The 20,452-nt window shown below is 62.4% G+C and overlaps 1 protein-coding gene across 1 annotated transcript; it reads right to left on the reverse strand.

Moving 5' to 3' along the window:
* Positions 1–5,232: 5,232 nt before the first annotated feature.
* On the reverse strand, positions 5,233–8,035 carry ACTG1 (actin gamma 1). Its single transcript, XM_042914925.1, has 5 exons — positions 7,925–8,035; positions 7,192–7,560; positions 6,470–6,908; positions 6,196–6,377; positions 5,233–6,106 (listed from the first exon to the last, which is right to left on the reverse strand). The coding sequence occupies exons 2-5, from the start codon at positions 7,552–7,554 to the stop codon at positions 5,963–5,965; spliced, it is 1,128 nt and encodes a 375-aa protein (XP_042770859.1). The 5' UTR covers positions 7,555–7,560; positions 7,925–8,035; the 3' UTR covers positions 5,233–5,962.
* Between the last annotated feature and the right edge of the window lie 12,417 nt (positions 8,036–20,452).

Here is a 20,452-nt window from a genome sequence, read left to right on the forward strand (position 1 = left end):
TCATGACCTGAGCCCAAATCAAGAGTCAGACCCTCAACCGATTGAGCCACCCAGGCGCCCCGTGTCATTTTTTAAATACAGAAACATATGTCTGCTTCCCAGGGGCAGAATTTCTTCATGATTCAGGCAGTGCAAGCCTTTAACACTGAGGGATCTTTTCCTCATTCGGATGAGAACAGGGGCCCTGACAAGGCCAGTCCAAAGTGACCAAGTGTTGCGGTCCCAGTGAGTGACCAAGAATGACGGGGCTCTCGATACCACCATGACGCCTCCTGCCCAACAAAGCAGGGTGGGAGGTGGGAAGCTGGCCCCCTCGTGTCCTGCTGGAGCGGGCCAGCCCCTGGAGCCATCCCTCCCGTACCCCAAGTGAACATTTCAGAAATGCAGGGCTCTCTCTAGTGTCCCCCCCCCACACCAAATCACAGCTCATCATCAGCCTCTGCTTTGGGGAAAACAAGTCATGGAAGGGGAGGGGCATGACGCCAGAACCCCTACTGCTCAAAGCCCCTCCTCTCCAAGTGGCCCTGGGGCTGTGACCAAAAGAACGGTGTCGCCAGACTTTTTATTGAAATAGAAACACCCGGAAAGGCACACACTGAAACTGCTCTTCACCAGGGAAGTCCCAGAGGGGTCTGCAGGCTGACGTGACCACGCACGGTGCCTTCACAGCCCGCCCAGGGCCCGTGCTGAGGACACAGGGAACCCTTAGGCATCACAGGTGATGCTGTGAGGTTTGGAGACTGAGTGCGACCCCCACGTGGTGCCGCGGCCCCTCCCTTTGCCGCTTATGAAGCAGGTCCCCCCCCCCCCCCCGCCCCGAACAGCCCTGTTCACACATCAGCAGAGTGCAAGAAGTCACCGGTCCACACCGCTGGGGAGAAAGAAAGCCACTGTTGGGAAAGAGCATGTCTGCAGGCAGCGATGTGCCTCCGCTAAGACGTGACCTGTGGCGCGTCTGGAACCCAAATTTAACCGGGCGTCCTCTAGCTTTATCTGCCAGATCTGGCAGCCCCCCCATCTGTCTGCCTGACCCCTCTCCCCCGAGAAACAAGGTCACGCCAGACCTCCTTCCCGGGAGCGGGGCACGGCCTTGGTGAGCAGGGCCCCCCTTGCAAGGGGACCGGGCCACACCAGGCCGGGCCAGGGAAGAGGGTGGGCCAAAGGCCCCTCAGGAGGGGGAAGTGGGGTGGATGCGGGGGGCCGGGCTGTGGACACCCCTCTCTCCCTCCTCCTGCAGCCTCAGCAGGGGTCTCTGCACCACCACCCCGCCCCCCGCCACACGCTCTCCCTCCACACGGCAGGTCCTGCCAGCCCTGTCTCGGACCCCGAGCCGTGCTTCTTTGCCAGGATCCTTCTGTGATCACCATACCTGTGTCTGTGGAACATTCTCGGGCCTGTGCCCGGTTGGTTTCAGCCTCGTGCAGCCCTGAGGGCTCGGCCGGTGATCTGCTGTGTCCTGTTCCCGCCGGCAAGGCTTCGTGGCCTTGTCTGTGCCACCGCGCTGGCCCGAGGGGAGCAGCCCAGAGAGGGCACAGGGGGCCTGGCAGGGGCCTCCCCGAGCCGCCCGCAGGGCCATCCCCACCCCGGCTCCTGGCCAGGGCAGGGAAATGGAGCAGCGTGCAGACCTCGGGCCGGGAGGCATCAGAGGGGCACAGCCACGGCGGGCATCCCAGGCAGGCTCCGATCTTACGCAAAAGACACCATTAAGACTTTCACAGGAGTTGCACTGAATCTGTAGATCACTTGGGACAATACTGACATTTTAACAAGATTTTCTCCAATCCATGAATATGGGATACTTCAACCTACTTTTGTGTTTTAAAATTCTTTCTTTTTTTTTTTACAATGTTTTATAGTCTTCATTGCACAAGTCTTGTATTTCCTCGGTAATTCCTGTGTATTTTATTCTTCTTGATGCCGTTATAAACAGGATAAATTTAATATTTTGTATATTTTAGCACAATTTAAAAGAGAGACAGGGCTGCCTAGGTGGCTCAGTCGGTTGAGTGTCCAACTCTTGATTTCAGCTGAGGCCGTGATCTCACGGTTCATGAGTTCGAGCCCCCTGAGCGTGGAGTGGAGCCCACTTAAGATTCTCTCTCTCTCTCTCTCTCTCTCTCTCTCTCTCTCTCTCTCTCTGTCTCTCAAATAAGCGGCACCTGGGTGGCTCAGTCAGTTAAGCATCAGACTTCGATTCAGGTCATGATCTCGCGATTCACGAGTTTGAGCCCCGCATTGGGTCTGTGCTGACAGCTCGGAGCCTAGAGCCTGCTTCGGATTCTGTGTCTCCCTTCCTCTCTGCCCTCCCCCCCCAAATAAATAAACATTAAACAAATTTAAAAAATAAAATAAATGGTTAATTACAACGAAGATAGACGATAGGTAGGTAGACCGATCGATCGATCAATCTTACACTCCAGGGATGGAGACAAGTAACACAGGCATCGAAATGGTGGGGTAGGTGCACAGGGGGCAGACTGGGCTGTGCAGGGATACCATGGATGGTCGCACAGGTGGTACACTGCACAACTCCAGAGGGTGCCGCTCACATATACTATGATGTTGTATCGGGCAGGAGAGGCTCGTTATGCTGCATAACACGTGACCCCACAATCTCCTTGACTGCCAGCAATAAAGATTTCTTTCCTGCTCACTCTGTATGTCCATCCAGGTTGGCTCTGATGGCATCTCTCCAGCCTCCAGGCCGAGGCAGGAGGCTCTCTCTGGAATACTGTGGTCCCAGGGCCACTCGGCTGGCTCCTAAAGCTCCTCCACTCCTATCTCATTGTCTAAGGCACGCCCCAAACGTGTGCCAAAACCCACAATCAGTGGGGTGGGAAGGGTATCTGTCCCCAGAGAGGGGCAGCCTCCCCCAAATGTTAGCGGACCCTTGGGAATCACACACCATGACAGGCCTCCCTGGAGGACACCCCTAGGAGGGGCCCCAGCAGGGAGAGCAGAGGGAAGGAAAGCTTCGTGCAGGAAAGAACACCCGGATGGCCACCGGCCAGTGGGGGGTGAGGCTGCAGGCCGGCACGGCTGTGGGAGGCCGCGAGGCCCTGGGGGCTCCACGTGTAGCAGGGACCCCCGCAGCAGCAGCCCACAGGCTCCTCAGAGGGAAGCTCTCTGAGTCGGATGTTTGGGGCCTCTAACCGGAACAGGTTCTGGGAGCCATAGTCTCTCACTCACCGGAGACCAGCCTCGCCAGTGTGAATCCTTGAAATGGTCCCTGTCCGCTGCTAGAGCACTGGTCATTTGGGACGAAAGGACCTCGGACTTGGAATGGCAGCCGATAAACACAATGTCCTTCTCTTGCGTGGGGACGACGACTCCAGGGTGGAGCGGTCACTGACCACCTGCTGGGCACGTGGACGCTCCTCACACTGCGGGAAGCTTGGGCACCCGCGAGCCTCCCGCCCCGCTCAGAGCGCATCCTTCACCTCTGCCTCACTGTCAGGACACCCAAGTGGCCGTGGGGAAGGGGAGCCGTTCAGGGGCGCACCGAGTCCCCGGGGAACACAAGACCCTTCTCCAAGGAGCCATCCCTTCCAGAAGCTTCCATTTGTTAAGACAGCCTCTGCGGTTTCATCTTCTGGACGTCGTCCACTCACGTGCTTCCTTTCGCTCGTCGGCAGACCTCCCTGACTTTGCCTCGCTGGTCTGCAGCTCCTTGCGTGGTCTGGAGATCAACCCCTGGTCCTCCATTTAGGGGACGCTGCACCCCAAGTGCCGGTGTCCCGACTTGGTTGGTGGCGTTCTTCCTCGAAGAGAGCTTTTTCTCTTGTAGAAGAGGCAAAGCTGTCCCCGTCTTGCTCTGCTTTAAGCGGATGGTTTCAAAAGCCCTCTCAAGCCCCATCTCCCTTCTCAAAACAGCCTCTTGTGGATTCGGGGCTACTGAGAAATGAGGCTAACGACAGGTTTCCTGGCTTAGGTGTCCGGGGCCTCACTGAGCCTTCACATCCATGGGGAGGAGGCACTGCTCTCCTGTTTGGGGACACAGGGCGTAGAGGGATGAGCCCACCCACCCAACACCAGAAAGGTTGAGTCCGCACGGGCCTGACCGTGTGGCCACCACACCAGAGGTCTTTCTCCCCCAACACATATGGAGCCCAGTCCCTTCTGTTCCTGGGACCCAGCACGCTGCGAATTACACTTAGTCCCAACTCAAAGCGGAAAGCTGCCCAGAGTAAAAAAGGAATTTGAGGGGCGCCAGGGTGGCTCAGCGGATTGAGCGTCAAACTCTGGAGTTGAGCTCAAGCCGTGATCCCAGGGTTCTTGGATCGAGCTTCACCTTGGGCCCAGCATGGAGCAGGGGGGCCTAAGATTCTATCCCCTTCTCTGCCTCTGCCCCACACCCCCACTCACTCTGGACAAAACAATCTGAATGGCCGCTCTATGTTCTCGTGGGTGGTCACAGGAGGGAAAACAGGATGAAGGCCCGAGTTTGGCAAATCCCACTTCCGGCTGAGATGCTCCACAGCCCTCAGTCACGTGCTCTTGGGTCCCCTTGCTCCAATCCTAACAAAGCCCCTCCCAACTGGCAGAGCCCCGGTTAGGAAGCACCACCACAATCCTCCCTGCTGAAATGTGCTTCCCAGCAGCAAAGGCAAAAATGGCCCATCTGCCAGTCGAAATACTATTCTCCCATTTCAAAATTAAGTCCTTCCAAATTCCTAAGCTTCTTCAGTCTAGTTAACCGTTATTTCCCTGAGCCAACCTGCAAACGATAGACAATAGTTTGAAAATCCAAAAAAACTGAAGACTGAGGCGTGCCATTAGAAGAACCAGACCTGTGACTGAGTCCAAGGATTTAGATGAAGGCTCGTTAGCCTCCTTCACACCTAAGACTAGTTCCTTGGTTCAGTAACCCAAATGTTTCATGGATTCCGTGGCTGCTTCAGTGAAACTGGTGGGAAAAAAACCCCCAAGCCCAGGATCAAGGAACCTGCCCCTTAGGCCTCCAAGTGCTTCCTAAACACCTGCAACACCGTTTTCTCCACAGCCACTCGCAGAGTTCTCCCGCACAGGATCCTTCACGCAAAAGCCCCCAAATGGGAGGGCAGGGGATCCCAAATCCCAAGCTGCCGCGTGCTGGGCTGTTCGCTAGACCTTGTTAAAATACTCCCGACTCCTGGTCTGCAGGAAACCAAGCTGCTGCCCGATTTCAGCCAGTTCTCCTCCCAAACCACCCGCCCCCGCCACACCCACCCCCCCAAAGAGAAGCCAGGGCGCTTCACGGCAGCACTTTATTTTCCTCGCACAAGGACGCGTTGCTGGGGCCTAATGTTCTCACATGACAGTAGAAAACCAAAATTTGTTGTCATCTCTTCAAGAATTGAGAATTGTGTACAAAAACCTTACATAAATTAAAAGGATGAATAAATTTACAGTTGTAAATGCAAACCGTTTTCCAACTCAAGGCAATTAACAACCCACGGTGTTCTGGCAGGAAAACATCGGGTAAGAAAGGAAAGTGGGTCCCAAGGCTCGGACCTTCCCAACCCTGTCAGACCGGCAAGACAGAAATGACAACTGGTTCAGGACTCTTGCCAGCCTCTAGAGAAATCCTGGAATAGGCAGCTCTTAGACATTAATACCCTGCACAGATCGAGAATATCATGGTCTCGAAGATTCTCAAACCCATGGATTTCTCTTCCACGAACATGTTCTCAACCTCAGCCACGAAGTGACCGAGCCGCACGTACTAAGGATTTAAATCAAAGAGATGTACAGGGTATTAAACATATACCAAGGGAACAGCGAACTTGGATACAAGGTCAAGATCAGCAACAAGTTCTACAATCCAGTGCTGACATCAGATACAAGCTTCAAGGACAGATTTCTTTTCAAAGGCTTATTCCAGTTTCACGAGGCCAGCAGGAGGCGTACACACTTGCCAGGGCAAACCTAGACTTCGGAATTCACTCGTGCAGCAGACGCTACGCATCTGCCCGCAGTCCGTTTAGAAGCATTTGCGGTGGACGATGGAGGGGCCCGACTCGTCGTACTCCTGCTTGCTGATCCACATCTGCTGGAAGGTGGACAGCGACGCCAGGATGGAGCCCCCGATCCACACGGAGTACTTGCGCTCAGGGGGAGCGATGATCTGTGAAAACAAAACCGTGGCTTCAGTTTAGGCCGCGGTCTTCACAGCGGGGCCCCGGGAGGCCCAGCCCACGGCCGCACTAGACTCACCTTGATCTTCATCGTGCTGGGCGCCAGAGCCGTGATCTCCTTCTGCATCCTGTCGGCGATGCCGGGGTACATGGTGGTCCCGCCAGACAGCACCGTGTTAGCGTAGAGGTCCTTCCGGATGTCAACGTCACACTTCATGATGGAGTTGAAGGTGGTCTCGTGGATGCCACAGGACTCCATACCTAAGAGACAACGCTCTCGCTTAGAGGGCATCCGCCCCTCTTCCGGGCCCAAAGCGACGCAGCCCCGACTCGCGGCTGCCCGAGACACCTACCCAGGAAGGAAGGCTGGAAGAGCGCCTCGGGGCAGCGGAACCGCTCGTTGCCGATGGTGATCACCTGCCCGTCGGGCAGCTCGTAGCTCTTCTCCAGGGAGGACGAGGACGCGGCCGTGGCCATCTCCTGCTCAAAATCCAGGGCCACGTAGCAGAGCTTCTCCTTGATGTCACGCACAATTTCCCGCTCGGCGGTGGTGGTGAAACTGTAGCCGCGCTCCGTGAGGATCTTCATGAGGTAGTCCGTCAGGTCCCGGCCAGCCAGGTCCAGACGCAGGATGGCGTGGGGCAGGGCGTACCCCTCGTAGATGGGCACAGTGTGGGTGACCCCGTCCCCAGAGTCCATGACGATACCAGTGGTGCGGCCAGAAGCGTACAGGGACAGCACGGCCTGGATGGCCACGTACATGGCTGGGGTGTTGAAGGTCTCGAACATGATCTGGAAAAAGGCAACGGGCTCCTTAGTCAGAGACAGGGACCCGGAGCCACCCCATGCTCACACACCGCATGCTGGCATGCCACAAATGTGATGTGTAGAGAAAAGAAAAAAAGGTTGCAGGCAGAAACACAAATAAGAAACCTTGAGACTTCAGGAAGGAAATGCCAGGAGAAGAACAGAACCCTGGAAATATCGAAAGAAATACTTGAATTTCAGAAAATAAGGCGGAACAGAAAATGGCTAATGAAACAGACGAACGGCGGGCGCTCGGGGCAGCGCTTACCTGAGTCATCTTCTCACGGTTGGCCTTGGGGTTCAAGGGGGCCTCAGTGAGCAGCACCGGGTGCTCCTCGGGGGCCACGCGCAGCTCGTTGTAGAAGGTGTGGTGCCAGATCTTCTCCATGTCGTCCCAGTTGGTGACGATGCCGTGTTCGATGGGGTACTTGAGGGTCAGGATGCCCCGCTTGCTCTGGGCCTCGTCGCCCACGTAGGAGTCCTTCTGGCCCATGCCCACCATAACGCCCTGGTGTCGGGGCCGCCCGACGATGGACGGGAACACGGCTCGGGGGGCGTCGTCCCCAGCAAAGCCCGCCTTGCACATGCCAGAGCCATTGTCGATGACCAGCGCGGCGATCTCCTCTTCCATTGCGGTCTGCGTGAAGACGCGGCCGGCTTAGACACGGAGGGTCCGTCTGCCCGCCCCCCGCCCCCACCGAGCCTGGCGGGGAGTTAACTGCCCGGAACTGGGACCCGGTCTTTCTCGGGGCGCCCCTCACTCGCTCGCGGCGGCGCGACCGGGACTCTCCGCACTGCGGCCCTGCCCCGCCCCACCCCCCCCACTCCCCCCCACTCCCCGCGCCAGCCGTGCACCGGCCGTCCGCACCACACCCCGCCCCGGCGCGGACCCCGCAACTCCCGAGGCAGTGTTGCGGGGACCCTGGGACAGGAGGCGTGGCGTGCACCTGCGGCGCCAGACTCGGGGACCCGGGGCCCGGGCACGCAGGCCGGCCTCTTACCGGTGGAAGTGGCGGCAGTGGACGCGGACGACAAACGGCGGGACGACACAGAGCACGGGCCGGCTGCGGCGAGTGAGACCGAGCGCGGCCTCCCCCGCCGCTATTTAAGCGAAGCGGGACGCGCGCGCGGGCCGGCGGCGCGCGCGGCCCCAGAACATGTCCATATATGGCGATCTTTCCGAACGCCGGGCGCCCATTGGCTCGCCCGGCCGGGACACGTGGGGCCCCGCGCCCGGCCCCGCCCCCCGCCCGCACCGCCCCCAACGGCCCCGCCCGCGCCACCCCCGCGCGCTCGCGACCCCACGCCCCAGACCTTGTGCGGACCCGCGCGCGCGCGCGCGCGCGCGGGCCGAGCGGGTGGGTGCCCCCCGCTTGGGGTCGCGGGCAGGGCTGCGGGTCCGACTGGCCCGCCCCGGGACTGCCGCGCCGTGGGGGAGGGCCCGGCTGCGCCCCGAAACTGCCTGGCCCAGAGCTGGGCCGCGCCCCAAGCCGGGGTGTGTCCCCGCGGCCCGGCCTCACGGGGGGCTTCGCCCCCGGCCCCGCGCGCCCCCTCCGAGCTTCCCCCCCCAGGCCCCGCTGAGAGCGTGGGCTGTGAAGGCCGACGCCGGGCTGGGGGAGGGGCAGGCGGGGGGGGGGCGTCCCTGTCGGTCGCTCTTGCGGTGCTCCGGGCCCCGCGGCCCGGAGGAGCCCCGAGGTGTCGTGACCTCGTTTCGGTGACGGGAGCTAGGAGCCGCGTGTCCCCCAGCGTTGCCGGCCACCGCGCAGGCCCCTCCGCCGGAGGATGGGGCTCCCTGCCTGGGGTCTCTGGAGGTGCAGAGACAGAGGCTTCATTCCAGCCGTAGCCAAAGCTTCCCGCCCCTCAAACCGCAGGCCCGATTGTCCCCTTAAGCGAGCTACACTCGGGGTTTGGGGCCATTCCCCCATCCACTGGGGAGGGGCTTTGTTTTGTTTTAAATTCCTGTGAGCATTGTAAGGAAACTGAGGCAGATCAGGGAAGTTTTGACCTTCCGAACGGTCAACTCTCAGCGGGCACCATCTTCTCCGCTTTATGACACTGAGAGAACCCGGGTGGGAGTGGGTTTGCTGATCCCCGGGAACAGGAAGCCCCGCTGCTCTCCCGACCCCAGGTCGCCTCCAGGCCGGCCCCGCCCCAACTGCCCTGGAACTGTAGGTTCTCCTGGATACCGGACGCGCCCTTTTCTCCAGCAGCCTGAGTTGGAAGACCTGTCATTGCCAGCAGGGTCTTGGCCGCACCTGCTGGCGCCAATGTTTTCTGTCCAGAGGGGAATCAAAGGCTGGGCTTTCTTTGGACTGATTTGTAAGCTTTCGGAATTGCTCAGTATAGAATTAAAGGTCAGAGGAGGCGTGGGGAAGAGCACAGGCCAAGAGTGGGGGCAGCGGGGCCAGGCAGAGTGAGGCAAGGGACGCAAGGTCCCCCCCCCCCCTCGCCCCGGGCGCTCAGCTTGACCCGGGCAGGTGTCTGACGGGGGCGGGGGCGGGGGGGGGGGGGCAGGCGCCCCAAGAGCCCCGCGAGCTGAACTGGTGGCCACATCTGTGGCTAAGGACGCTAGGCCCAGAAGGTAAGGCAGCTGTCCAGCTCACCTGAGGACTGCGGTTCCCGAACGCCAAGGCCTTGTCTATGGCCACAGGCCTAGCTGGGTCTCCGACTCCCGGGCGTTTTGGGGGCGCAGGGCAAGACTGCTGTCCATCAGGTGTGTGCCCCACCCATGAGAGAACCCCGGGGCTTGGCCTCCGTAAAACCTATCCTTATTCCCGCCCTTGGGCACAGTCACGGCCTGCTCAACCCTCAGGTGGGGGTGTCAGAGATGCGAGGAGGACTTCCACTTGGGGGTCCCAAGATGTCACGCACAGGCCACGGGGAAGGTGGGAAGGGCGGGAGGTCTCCACGTCCTGGGTCCGCCCACTCCGCGAAGGCGTCCAGGCCTCTGACTCGGGCTGGGGGGGGCACCTGCCCCTCCTCCAACGCCAGTTCCCTCTAGAGCTCCTTTGTCTGGTGTGTTTAAGGGGCGGCCACTTCTGGGAACAGACGGGGAGGGAGCGGAGATCCACAGACCTCGGTCCCCGCCCCCCTTTCTCGTTCCGCACCTTGCAGTCCGCGGGACGCCGGGTGCCAGGCCCCGGGGTCGTGGAGGTTAGCGGGGCGGGGCCCAGGAGCCCCGACGTCCCCCCCCCCCACACCCCCGCGGCGCCGGGCGGCGGGGGGAGGGGCGGGGCGCCACTTCCTCTTCCGCGGCGTGTCACCGGCTGGGCAGGCGGTGGCGGGGGGGGGGGGGCAAGGTGCGGCCGCAGGTGAGCGGCGGGGGGCGGCGGCGCGCGCGGCGCGGTGCGGCCATATTAGGCGATCTCGGCGCCGCGGGAGCCCCGCCCGCCGCCCGGGAAGCCGCGGCCCGGGCAGCCCCGTCCCCGCCCGCCGCCGGCCCTGAGTCACCGGCCGGGCGGGGGTGGAAGTAACGGACGGGGGGCGCCGGGCGCGCTCCTCGCCTTATTTAGTCAAGGAGGCCGCCGATTGGCCGGCGGAACAAAGGGGCGGTGGCGGGCGGCCGGGGCGGGAGCGGAGGGGGCAGCGGCTGGCCCCCGCCCCCACCCCCGGTCCCCACCCCGGGCCGCCCGCGACCCCACAGCTCCGCTGCCGGCGCGGCCCCGAGGATGGGGGTGGGGCTACCCGTGTCCGCGCCCCCCCCCCCCGTCCCGCGGCTGCGGGGGGTGCGGGGGATGCGGGGCTGGGTCGCCTCCCGGCGGGGGAGGAGGGGAGTGACGGCCCTTCTGGGAAGCACCGCCGGGAGCCGGGAGTACGTGGACGCGGAGGAGCCCTGCCCCAGGTAGAACTGGGCCCGCCGACCCCGGCGGGGGGGACGGGGGAGCGCCGCCTTCTGTGCCGTGATTTTTTTGTTTTGCAACCGGGCAGTACGAGGCCTCGCCCAAGGTCACCTCAGGGCTGTGCACTTGGAAGCTCGGGGCCGCCCCCACCCCGCCTGGAGCGGGAGAGGGCCCGGCGTCCCTGGGGAGGGGACCGCGCGGACGCGGCAGCCCCTGGTTCGGGCGAGCGGGGAAGCTCTGGGGAGGAGGGAGAGGGCCAGCAGTTGCGCCCTTGCCCAGAAGCGGGTGTGTCCTTTCCATCTTGAGGACAGAAACTTGGGCCTCAGAGAAATGATGTGATTTTTTTTTTTTTTTTTCCCTAGCTCAGTGCTGGCTTTGGGCGATTTATTGTGACTTTGTTGCATTTCATTTTATCTTCCATGCGTTTAATGGCTGAGGAAATAGCGGGACGGGGAGGTGGGGTCACCTTGCAGGTAACCGTGGTGGGGCTGAGACTTAGCTCGAGGCCTTGCCTCTGGGTCCTGGGCACTGCCTGGCAACCCCACGTCGCTGTCATCTCCCTGCTCTCTTCAGGGATGGTCCCCAGGACTTCTGTACTTGGTAGCGTGGCCACCAGCCCACCTGCACCCCCTACTCACCCTGCTAGCCTCCCACCTCTAGCCACCTCCCAACTAGTCATTACTTGTCAGGCACACAGGGCGGGTGACTTGGTGATGGGTCGGCGCCCCCAGCCTTTGGCCTGGCCATTCCCAGCTGCGAGGAATGCCTTGCCTCCTCCATGCAAATGCGACGTGGGATCCTGGTTTGGATCCTGGGACACAAAAAAGGAAGGCAACGGAAGAAGCAGTGAAATCTGAGTAAAGTCTGGAGTTTAATGCCAAGTGCCAAAGTTCCTCACGGCGACAGCTGAACCACGCCTGTGTCAGGTGTTACCTTGAGAGAAACTGAGTGGGGAGGCTACAGCAAAGCTCACGCAGTCTTTGCTACTTTCCTGTAAATCTAAGATTACAATAAAAACTTCATTTTAGATCACCTAAGGAAAAGCAAAGTTTCCCTACCCGTAGGTCCCTGTCTTGTTCTCCCAGGCCTGTGGACAGATCAAAGGCAGGATGATTCTTCTTCTGCCTGTGTCTGCAGGGCGCTGGGCAGTCTCCCGTGGAGAGGGGGGCAGGCTTGGGCGGCTATGTCTGTCTGTCTGTCTGTCGGGAACAGTGGTCTTGAGGGCTGCCGAGGTAGACAAGGCCAAGTTCCTGCTGGCGTGGCCTGCTTGCGTCTGAGTTTCAACTCCAAGGGCAAGGTCAGGGCCACATACTTCTGGCCTAGTGCCCAGTGGGGGCCGTTCTGAGGGCACTGTGTCTGCTGCGGCACACCTGGAAGCTGGGGCTCCAGATCCTCTCCCTGCAGAGCCTTCTGGTGGCTGGCCATTTGGTCACGTGCACCGCCGTGCGGGAGCCAGGCGCCGCCGGCTTATCACCGCCGCTCGTCCTGCAGCCGGAAGCTGTGAACCAGGCCTCCGCATGTGCCTGGGGAGGTGCCCTGAAACCAAACCGTTTTGCAGGTGGGGAAAACAGGATTGCAGGGTACGCTCCCCGCACGCAGTGTGGAGAGACAGGTGTACAGAGACACCCAGGCCGAGAGTCCCTGGGCCCCTCCCTCCTTAACCTTACCCACTGCTCCAGCAGAGGAGGGTTCCAGGCATTTCAAAGACGGGTGGGCCCCCGTGGAGTTTATCAGAGCTTCTGTCTCCCCATCCTGATGCAGCAGGAGCCAAGGAGGCCCCGGGAAGAGCACTGGGCGAGGAGTCAGGACCTGGGTTCTGGGCCAGGCTCAGCCCGTGCCAGCTGTGACCTCCCGCTGCCTCCTTCTGTAAAGAAGTGGGCTAGTCGTGCAGCCCGTCGGAGGCCCTGAGGCTGGCGGCCCTCTTGCACTAGACGACAGGTCTAGGGACCGGAGGCCACTGGGAGGTGAATCTTCCCTCCGCCCCAGGCCTCACTGCAGTTTTCTCAGCCTCGGGCTTTGACATCTCGGTGTTCAAGTTTTGGTTAAGAAACGCTCAGTCGGCGCCTCTGTGTATCAGACCCAAGATTCCTGGGAGCAGCGGCCTTTGATGGAGCAGCTGGCTCCTGGCTCTGCTTCTGAGGGCACTCTTCCGGGCCTCACTTCCTGGGCCTCAGCAGGTAGAGTGGCAGCGCTCCCTGTACCACAGGGTGGGGGTGCGGGGCCCGATACCGCGGCCCAGCAGTGGTCAGTCTGCTGCCCGTCACCTTTGCCAAGAAAAATTATGTCGTGGACGCACTGTGGGCCCGCCTCACAGCTGCCTCCCCAAGAGATCACCGCTCGGTCTCTGCACGGCCCTTACTCTCCGGGAGCTGCACCCACAGATTGCGGCGGGACCCCGAGGATTCAACCCAGGAGTCCGGGCCTCCGGCTGCTTCGCAACGGCCCCGCCTCCGCACGCAGCTCAGGCCAGACACCAGGTGCCCGCCGGCGACGGCACACGCTGCACACCCCTGACCTGCCGTGCTGTCTGTCCAGCCGGGCTGCCCGCCTCCGCTTCCGCGGGATCCGTGTTGCAAATCAGCTCCCTCTGCTCCCCGGGCCTGCCACTGCCTCGAGACAGAGCCTGAGCCCTTACCCTTGTGCTGGAAGCTCTCGGGTGGCCCTGCCCGACCCCCCCAACCCCTCACCTACTGCCTCTCTTGTTCACTGCCCTCCAACCTCAGTTTCCGGCTGGCTCTTCCTCTACAAGTTCTTCTGGTTGGCCGCCACTGCCCTGCAGGCCCCCAGACCTTGCCCTGGCCTCAGGTCCAGGCCCCCACCTCCTCCCTGAATACTGGTTATTCATTGTTTGTCTGCCCCCACCCTGTGCCCCAGAGTTTCCCCGGGGAACAATGGTGAAACTGGTGTCCCCTGCGACCGGAATAACGCTTGGCACCTTTGTGGCTGCAGGACGCCTGAACGGAGGCAGAAAGAATGAAGACGGAGCAGCCCCGGAGGGACCGTCACAGGGGGGCTGGGCCAGCTGTCCCCTACCCTGACTCCGGGATGTGGCTCTAGGGCTGAGAGGGAAGGGTCGGCCTACCCCGGCTGGTAGGCTCGCAGGGCTGCAGGGGGCAGTGCTGAGGTGGTGGGGTAGGGCACAGAGAAAAGTGCGGGCTCACCCGCACCTCCCGCTCTGGCCCCGGCCTGCGGGGAGCGCGCCCGGCCGGCCGAGCTCTCCCGACTGGGTCAGGGCCCCGCGCGGCAGGTGTCCCTAACGGCGGAGGCGGAAGGCATGGAGGCGATCAGGGCGGGACACCGGCAGGAGGCCGCTGCCCTGGGCGCCCCGTCCTCCCCGCCACTGTCGCGAGGGCTGCAGGGGGCGTGGAGAGAGTGGGCCAGGCTAGGGTCCAGCGAGGGCTCCGGACCGGTCACCCGACCGCTTGCTGCGCCCTCGCTCCTCCGCCCAGGCTTCCCGGGAAGGCTGCGAGGCGCGCGGGGGCCGGGCCGGCGAGGCGCGGGCGTGGCCCCGCCAGGCCCCGCCCACCCTCCTGGTGCTGGGTATCCGGCCGGGCGGGATGAGGGGCGAGGGCCCGACGCTTCGGGGGAGCCGAGGAACCCCCCCGGTGGGTGGGGCCGCGTGTCGTTATGGTCAGGGTGCGGTGTCCGGCCACGAGGCCACAAATTCTCGCGCGCCCCTCCCCGCGCCTGGGCCCGGCCTCCGGCCCCCGCCTCCGGGAGCCGAGTCCCCGCGCCCTTGGAGGACCGCGCAAGTGACCCCGCACGGAAATCCAGAGGGCGGCCGAGGAGCGCGGAAGAGGCTAGCCCAGAGGCCGCGCAAGCTGGGGCTGGAGCCCGGGGGCGCCCTGACCTGTCCAGACCCGCACCGTCTCCGGGGATGCGCGCAGGGGCCGCCCGCAGCCCTTCTGCGCTCCCGCTGTTAGCGGCCCTCAGACCTGGCGTCGGAGCCGTCCGCCGCACCCCCGCGTCTCCTCTGGCTCGGCGGGGTGCGGGCAGGCGCGGCACCCTGATTCCTAGGCCCGCATCAGCGCGCACCTCTCCGGGTGGGCCACGGGCTGGGAATCGGGACACCCCCGAGGGGCAGCGAACTTGAAGGCCTGGGCCAGGAGACGGCGCCCAGCTCCGAGGCGGGCCCGGTGTGATTCCCAGGTGGGCCACCAGGTGGGTCCCGCTAGCGGGGTTGGGCGCCTGGGGCTTAGCGAGAAATCCAGGCTGCACCGGTCTGCGCCGCCCTCTCCCCGCTACGCGGTGGGCCGAGCCCTCCCCAGCGCAGGGAGGGACCCCTACAGCCACTGACGGGGTTGGGGAGGCGCCCGGCACCGCGGGCCAGCCGCTGAGTCACTGCCGCCAGAGAGTGAGGGGAGTGGCCGGTGACCTCAGCCAGTGCCGACGCAGGGAGAGAAGGTGGGATTGGGGTCAGCCGGTGCCCAAGGCAACGGAAGGGGGAGGGCCGGGGCCTCTACTCAGCCAGACGGGGCCAGCCCACCATGATGCCCAGGTACCTTCTGTCCAGGAACAGACAGCGGCCACAGGGGGACACCAAAGCCAGGGCAGACCCGGACCCGATTCTTGGAATGCACAGTGCTGGTGCCCAGGGGATGGGGACGCAGGGGTCCAAGCAGCCATGCCCCGTCCGCTTCCTGGGCACACTGGGTTATTTTGACAGCTAGGCCACCCAGGCAGACGGCCAATGATAAGCCATTCAGAGAGAATGACATGGGGGCTCAGAGGCTGAGGCAAGTCCCAGGTCCCACGGCCAGAAAGGTGGGGCCCGGAGACAGCCAACTCTTTACTCACCCTGCTAGCTATGGGAGGCCCGCCCGTGTTGGAGGACAGAGGGGGTGAGTCCATTCCACTGGTCCAGGGGCCGTCCCAGGGCTGTGAGCGGCTGGGCTAGCCCCAGGAAGATGGCAGGGGGCGCTGGAGTGCCCCACCAGGGCAGTGGGGAGCCACAGAATGCCCTGGGGTGGGGTAGCGTGGAGGAACAGAGGTCGCCCTGAAGGTGGAGTGGGGGGGTGGGGGGTGCAGAGACAGCATACTGCGAGGAAAGACAGATGATGCTCTTGGGCATTCGGGACACCTCCACCTCCCTCGGCGACGGGTGGGTTGGCCCCACCATACCACCGGGGACTGCGGGAGCCCACCCCCAGGAGGGACCCCTACCCATAAGCACCCGGAGCGAACCTGCAGCTTAGCTGTGCTGAGCACCTTCCCAGACCCCTCTCTCCAGGCCCAGCTTTACACCAGGGCGGACGGAGTTTGGTGGGCCCCCTGGCAGGGCGGGGTACCCGCACAGGCCTGTATTTTACCCTTCCTGGGAAGGGTCGTTTGGGGAGTGAGGAAAATCCATGTTGAAAATGTTCCCTTTGGGGCGCCTGGGTGGCTCAGCCGGTTGAGCATCTGACTTCAGCTCCGGTCATGATCTCACAGTTTGTGAGTTCGAGCCCCGCGTCGGGCTCTGTGCTGCCGGCTCGGAGCCTGGAGCCCGCTTCGGATTCTGTGTCTCCCTCTCTCTCTGTCCCTCCCCTGCTCACATTCTCTCTCTCTCTCTCTCAAAATTAACTAAGCATAACAATAATAATAAAGAAAATGTTCCCTTTGGATTTTGAAGTCTTGACTCTGTGTCTTGTTTATGCTGTTGTTTTTGGGGAATGAGTGTCATTTGAATCCTGATCCAATGTTCAGGATTGTTTTGTGTTTTCTCTATGAAGCTTTAGGCTTCTCTGTTTCTGCCGAGCTGAGATCTCTGGGTGTGCTTCTGGTGAAGTCTCTTGGTCTGGACCACCTCTAGGGCCTGGCCACTCAGTACCCTTCGGTTCTGGTGAAACGTCGAAATGTCTTGTGTCCCTTCCAACACAGTTTGTTTCTTTCCTGGTTTATTTTTTTCAGCATTTCTGTTTTGGGATTTCTGTTATTGGGCGTCTTATCTCTCAGATGAATCCTTTAACATTATTCCTGTTTCTGCTCCCCCCCCCCCAACTCTCTGGGACATTTCTTTGACTTCTTCTGACCCCGTGATGGAATTCTTTATTCTAGTCATTATACTTTTCAACCTTTTTGTTTTGAGATAATTTCACACTTACTGTTTTCACATTTCCCACACTTGCCTCATTGTTCTTTATCTCTTCTCATTTCTCAACAGCTTGGGAGTTGGCCTCAGACATCCCGCCCTTTACTCCTTCATATTTCAGTGTGTTTTTCCTGAGAACAGGGACATTGTCTCACGTAGCTACAGGGCAGTGATCAAAGCCAGGCGATTTAACGCGAATAGGACACGTTCATCTAAGCTATCTGAGTGTATGTTTTAATGATGGCTGTCCCAACAGTGACTTAACCCCGGATCACCTAGGTCATTGAGTTGCCATAAAGTCAGATAGTATATCCCCACGACCCCTGTCTTACTCTCTCGCCACTTAGAGCATCACCCAAAGGTGCGGAGAGTTTTACAAAAAGTGGACCAGCACAAAGGCCCGAGCTGATGCCCCTGGGAGCCATCTGACAGAGGACGGTGGGCACGTGCGTGGCTTTTCTCACTGGCGAGACTTCAGGCACACAGTAGGTACTTACTGTGTGTCTGTGCTTGTCGGCGTGCGGGGTGTGGGCTGAGCCTCTGCGGACGGACGGCAGCTACGTGCATGTGTGTCTGCGGCTCGCTGTGTGTGCGTGGCCGCGTGTGAGAGTGCCGGGCTGCCCTCGTCACCTTCGGAGTCGCGGGCTCCTGACTGTCCCTGCCAGGTGTGTGTCTGGAAGCCCAGGTAGACGGTAATTACCCCCGTCGCTTCTTGGACTTGATCTGGTCCTGATTCTGAGCCCCGTGCAGCCAGGGATTTACGCTCAGATATTCTTGTGAGTGCTCCCTTCCAGTTCCAGAAATATGCAAAGGCCCTGGGGTTTGGGTGCTGGAAGACAGCAGTGGTCACAGGGCATCTGGACTTGCTGAGAGGCCCGCAGTCCTGCTCTCATGGTCCCTTCAGGGACGCTCAGCCTTGCGGGGGCCCTGGACTTCTGGCCGGGCTCAGAGGTCTCTCTCTCTCTCTCTCTCTCCCTACACCCCTCCAGAAATAACCGCCCCCTCCCCAGGACTTGTACGATTTGACAAGAGACAAGAGACAAGAGCCGAGCCGGGAGACCACACCGGCTTCCTACCCAGACAGCGGCTCTCCACTTCGGGGGGTCGGGGTGGGGGGCGCACGCCGGAGAGGAGCCCATGAAAACCAGTATTTCAGGAGCTGCCCTGCCTTCAGGAGGAGCGGGGTTGGGGTAGGGCTGAGTGAGGGGGAGGGGCGAGGCCGGGGGCTGGACCTTCATGGGGAGCAGGTAGCACACGGGCGGGCATCCCCTGGCCCCCTCCCCACACTCTTCATCCCAAGGACTGCCCTGTCCTTTCTGCCCTGCAGAAGGGAGCCTGTCACCCTAAACCGCCCGCAGGCCTCCCGTAAACCAACCCAGGCCCCGCCCGTGTAAATGGAGCTCCAGAGCCGCAGAACTCCACCATGAAAGAATCATGAGGCAACCGAGCCTTGGGCCTGTTTTCAGGAACCATGCAGGAGGCCGGGCCTGGGGCGCCTGCCAAGCTGGCCCCCCCAGGAACAGATGCTGGGGCTGGGAGCATGAAAATCAGGGCCTTGGGCCAGGCCCAGCAGCCTCGAGGCCAGCGGGATAGCCCTCGCCTCACCTCGCCTCGCCTCGCCTCGCCTGGGGGGGCCAGGACCAGAAGGGGGCCTGGCGGAGTGGCCTGGCCCCCGGAGGGCACGGTGCCCGGAACCGAGTAGGACAGGAACTCTAACCAGAGCAGCAACTGTCCCGGGGCTGGGGCGGGGGCACTTGAGAGCCGGTGGGGCACTGGGGATTTCCTGGAAGGCATTCCCAGAGACTCACTGCCCTGCGGGGAGGGCACAACCGGCCTTGCTCTAGCAAGGGACCCGAGACCCGGGTCCGGGACAGGTGTGGCCCGTGGAGGTCCGTCCCTCAGGTGGTAGGGCTGCCCCTGTCTCCGTCCTGGGCCGTTTCCCGATTTCCAGGGCTCCAGGCCAGCCGAAGTGGGGACCCACCCCCTCCCCCGGCCTGTACACACACGGGGCCTGTGCCAGCTCACGCCACCAGCATCCGCATTGCCCGGGCACCCGGCCTGGTACACGTGCCGGTCGCCATGGCAGCAAGCCGTGTGCCGGCAGGAGCCCGGGCGGGCCTTGCGCATCCAAGGCCGGTGGTCTAGATACGTAGGACCGAGAGTCCTTTTCCCGGCCGCCCCGGGAGGGGCCCGACGGGGTTGGGGAGGGAGGCCCTCCAAAGCCACCCCCCAGCATCCCAGGGAAGGGACGGCTTCCTGAACTCTCCGGGGTCGATGCCAGGGGCCGGGGGCTTCAAGGCCCTCTCTGCTCCTGGCCACAGCCCGACCTCACTAAGTGGGGCTTGCGGCGGGGGATCTGTCCCAAGCTTGTCTGCTGGCAGCTCAGAGAGCTGAGGCAGCCCCTGCTTTGCAGGCCCATCTTCCGCAGCAGGGTCCGCCCAGCTCTGTCCGTCTACAGCTGGCCACTCCCTGAAGGGGGCGCGGGGTGCCGCTCACACGAACAGCCCTTAAGCACCCATGAGGGAAAGGCACCTGTCCTCGAGTGACACAGGTCTGCAGCTGGTGCATCAGTCGGGCTGACATCCATCCTGGGGCCTCGTCCGGAGGTCGCAGATGAAAGCCCAGGTCAATGGACACACACGGGGGGCGCACGCCCCCACCCCCCAGGAGGGCAGTTTCAGAGGTGAGCGGGGTCAGGGGGCTTTGGAGGCCCCTGAGGGCATCCTGGACAGGCCCCAGACCTTGTGTGCCCCCAGACGGTGGCTGTGTGGACACCCCCTGGCGGGGGGCGTGGCCACAGGGTGGCACGTGTTTCCGTGAGGAGTGCTCCCCGTTGCCCGAGGACACCTCCAGCCCACCGCAGGCGCTCACGGGGAGTCTCAAACCGACTCCCTTGTGCTGCACGCAGCCTGATCACCCTCCGGGCGGCCATGAGCGGGCCCTGAGGCTGGGGTCCAGGGAAGCATCTCCGGGGCCGGGGCTGGCCCAGCAGCTGCCCGAGGCTCACTCTGCCCCGCCCCGTCCGTCCGTCCGCCCGCGGGCACCTGCACACACAACGTCCACACTGGAGCGCGTGCTGCAGGGTCTCAGCGCATCACACAAGGTCCAGACCTTCCCAAACATTCACAGTACTTACTGTGTGCCAGAGCCTCACAGGGGATCCGGAAAGGAACCACGACCCCCGGCAGGCATCTGGGCCTTGGGGCCGGAGGGGGGTGGAGGGTAGATCCGTGCAAACTACCTGCCTCCAAGGAAGCCCGGGCTCCGAGGCCCACCTCTCAAGAGTCCCTTTGGGGGCTGAAAGGTCACCCCCTGGCTTAAACTGTGGGTCAGTGCCAGGCAGCCCCACCCCATGCCCACCTCGGGCTGTAGGGCCCCAGGACTGAGAGGCCACAGCCACTTCTGGCCCTGCCACCAAGAGGCCTCCTGGAGCCAGGCCCACTTAGCGCCTGGCAGCTGGCCGCCCTCCCGCTGGGCACGTGACGCCCGTGAGCACCCTGCCAGCACCCGTCAGCACTAATGAGGCCTCGGTGCTAATCAGGCATCCCGCGCTCCGTCAGAGCTGGGAGTTGGGGGGACCTTGGGCATGCCCCGCAGGGCCCCCCCCCCCCCCACAGATG

Source organism: Panthera leo, chromosome E1 (genome assembly GCF_018350215.1).
Source record: "Panthera leo isolate Ple1 chromosome E1, P.leo_Ple1_pat1.1, whole genome shotgun sequence".
Lineage (NCBI taxonomy): Eukaryota > Metazoa > Chordata > Mammalia > Carnivora > Felidae > Panthera > Panthera leo.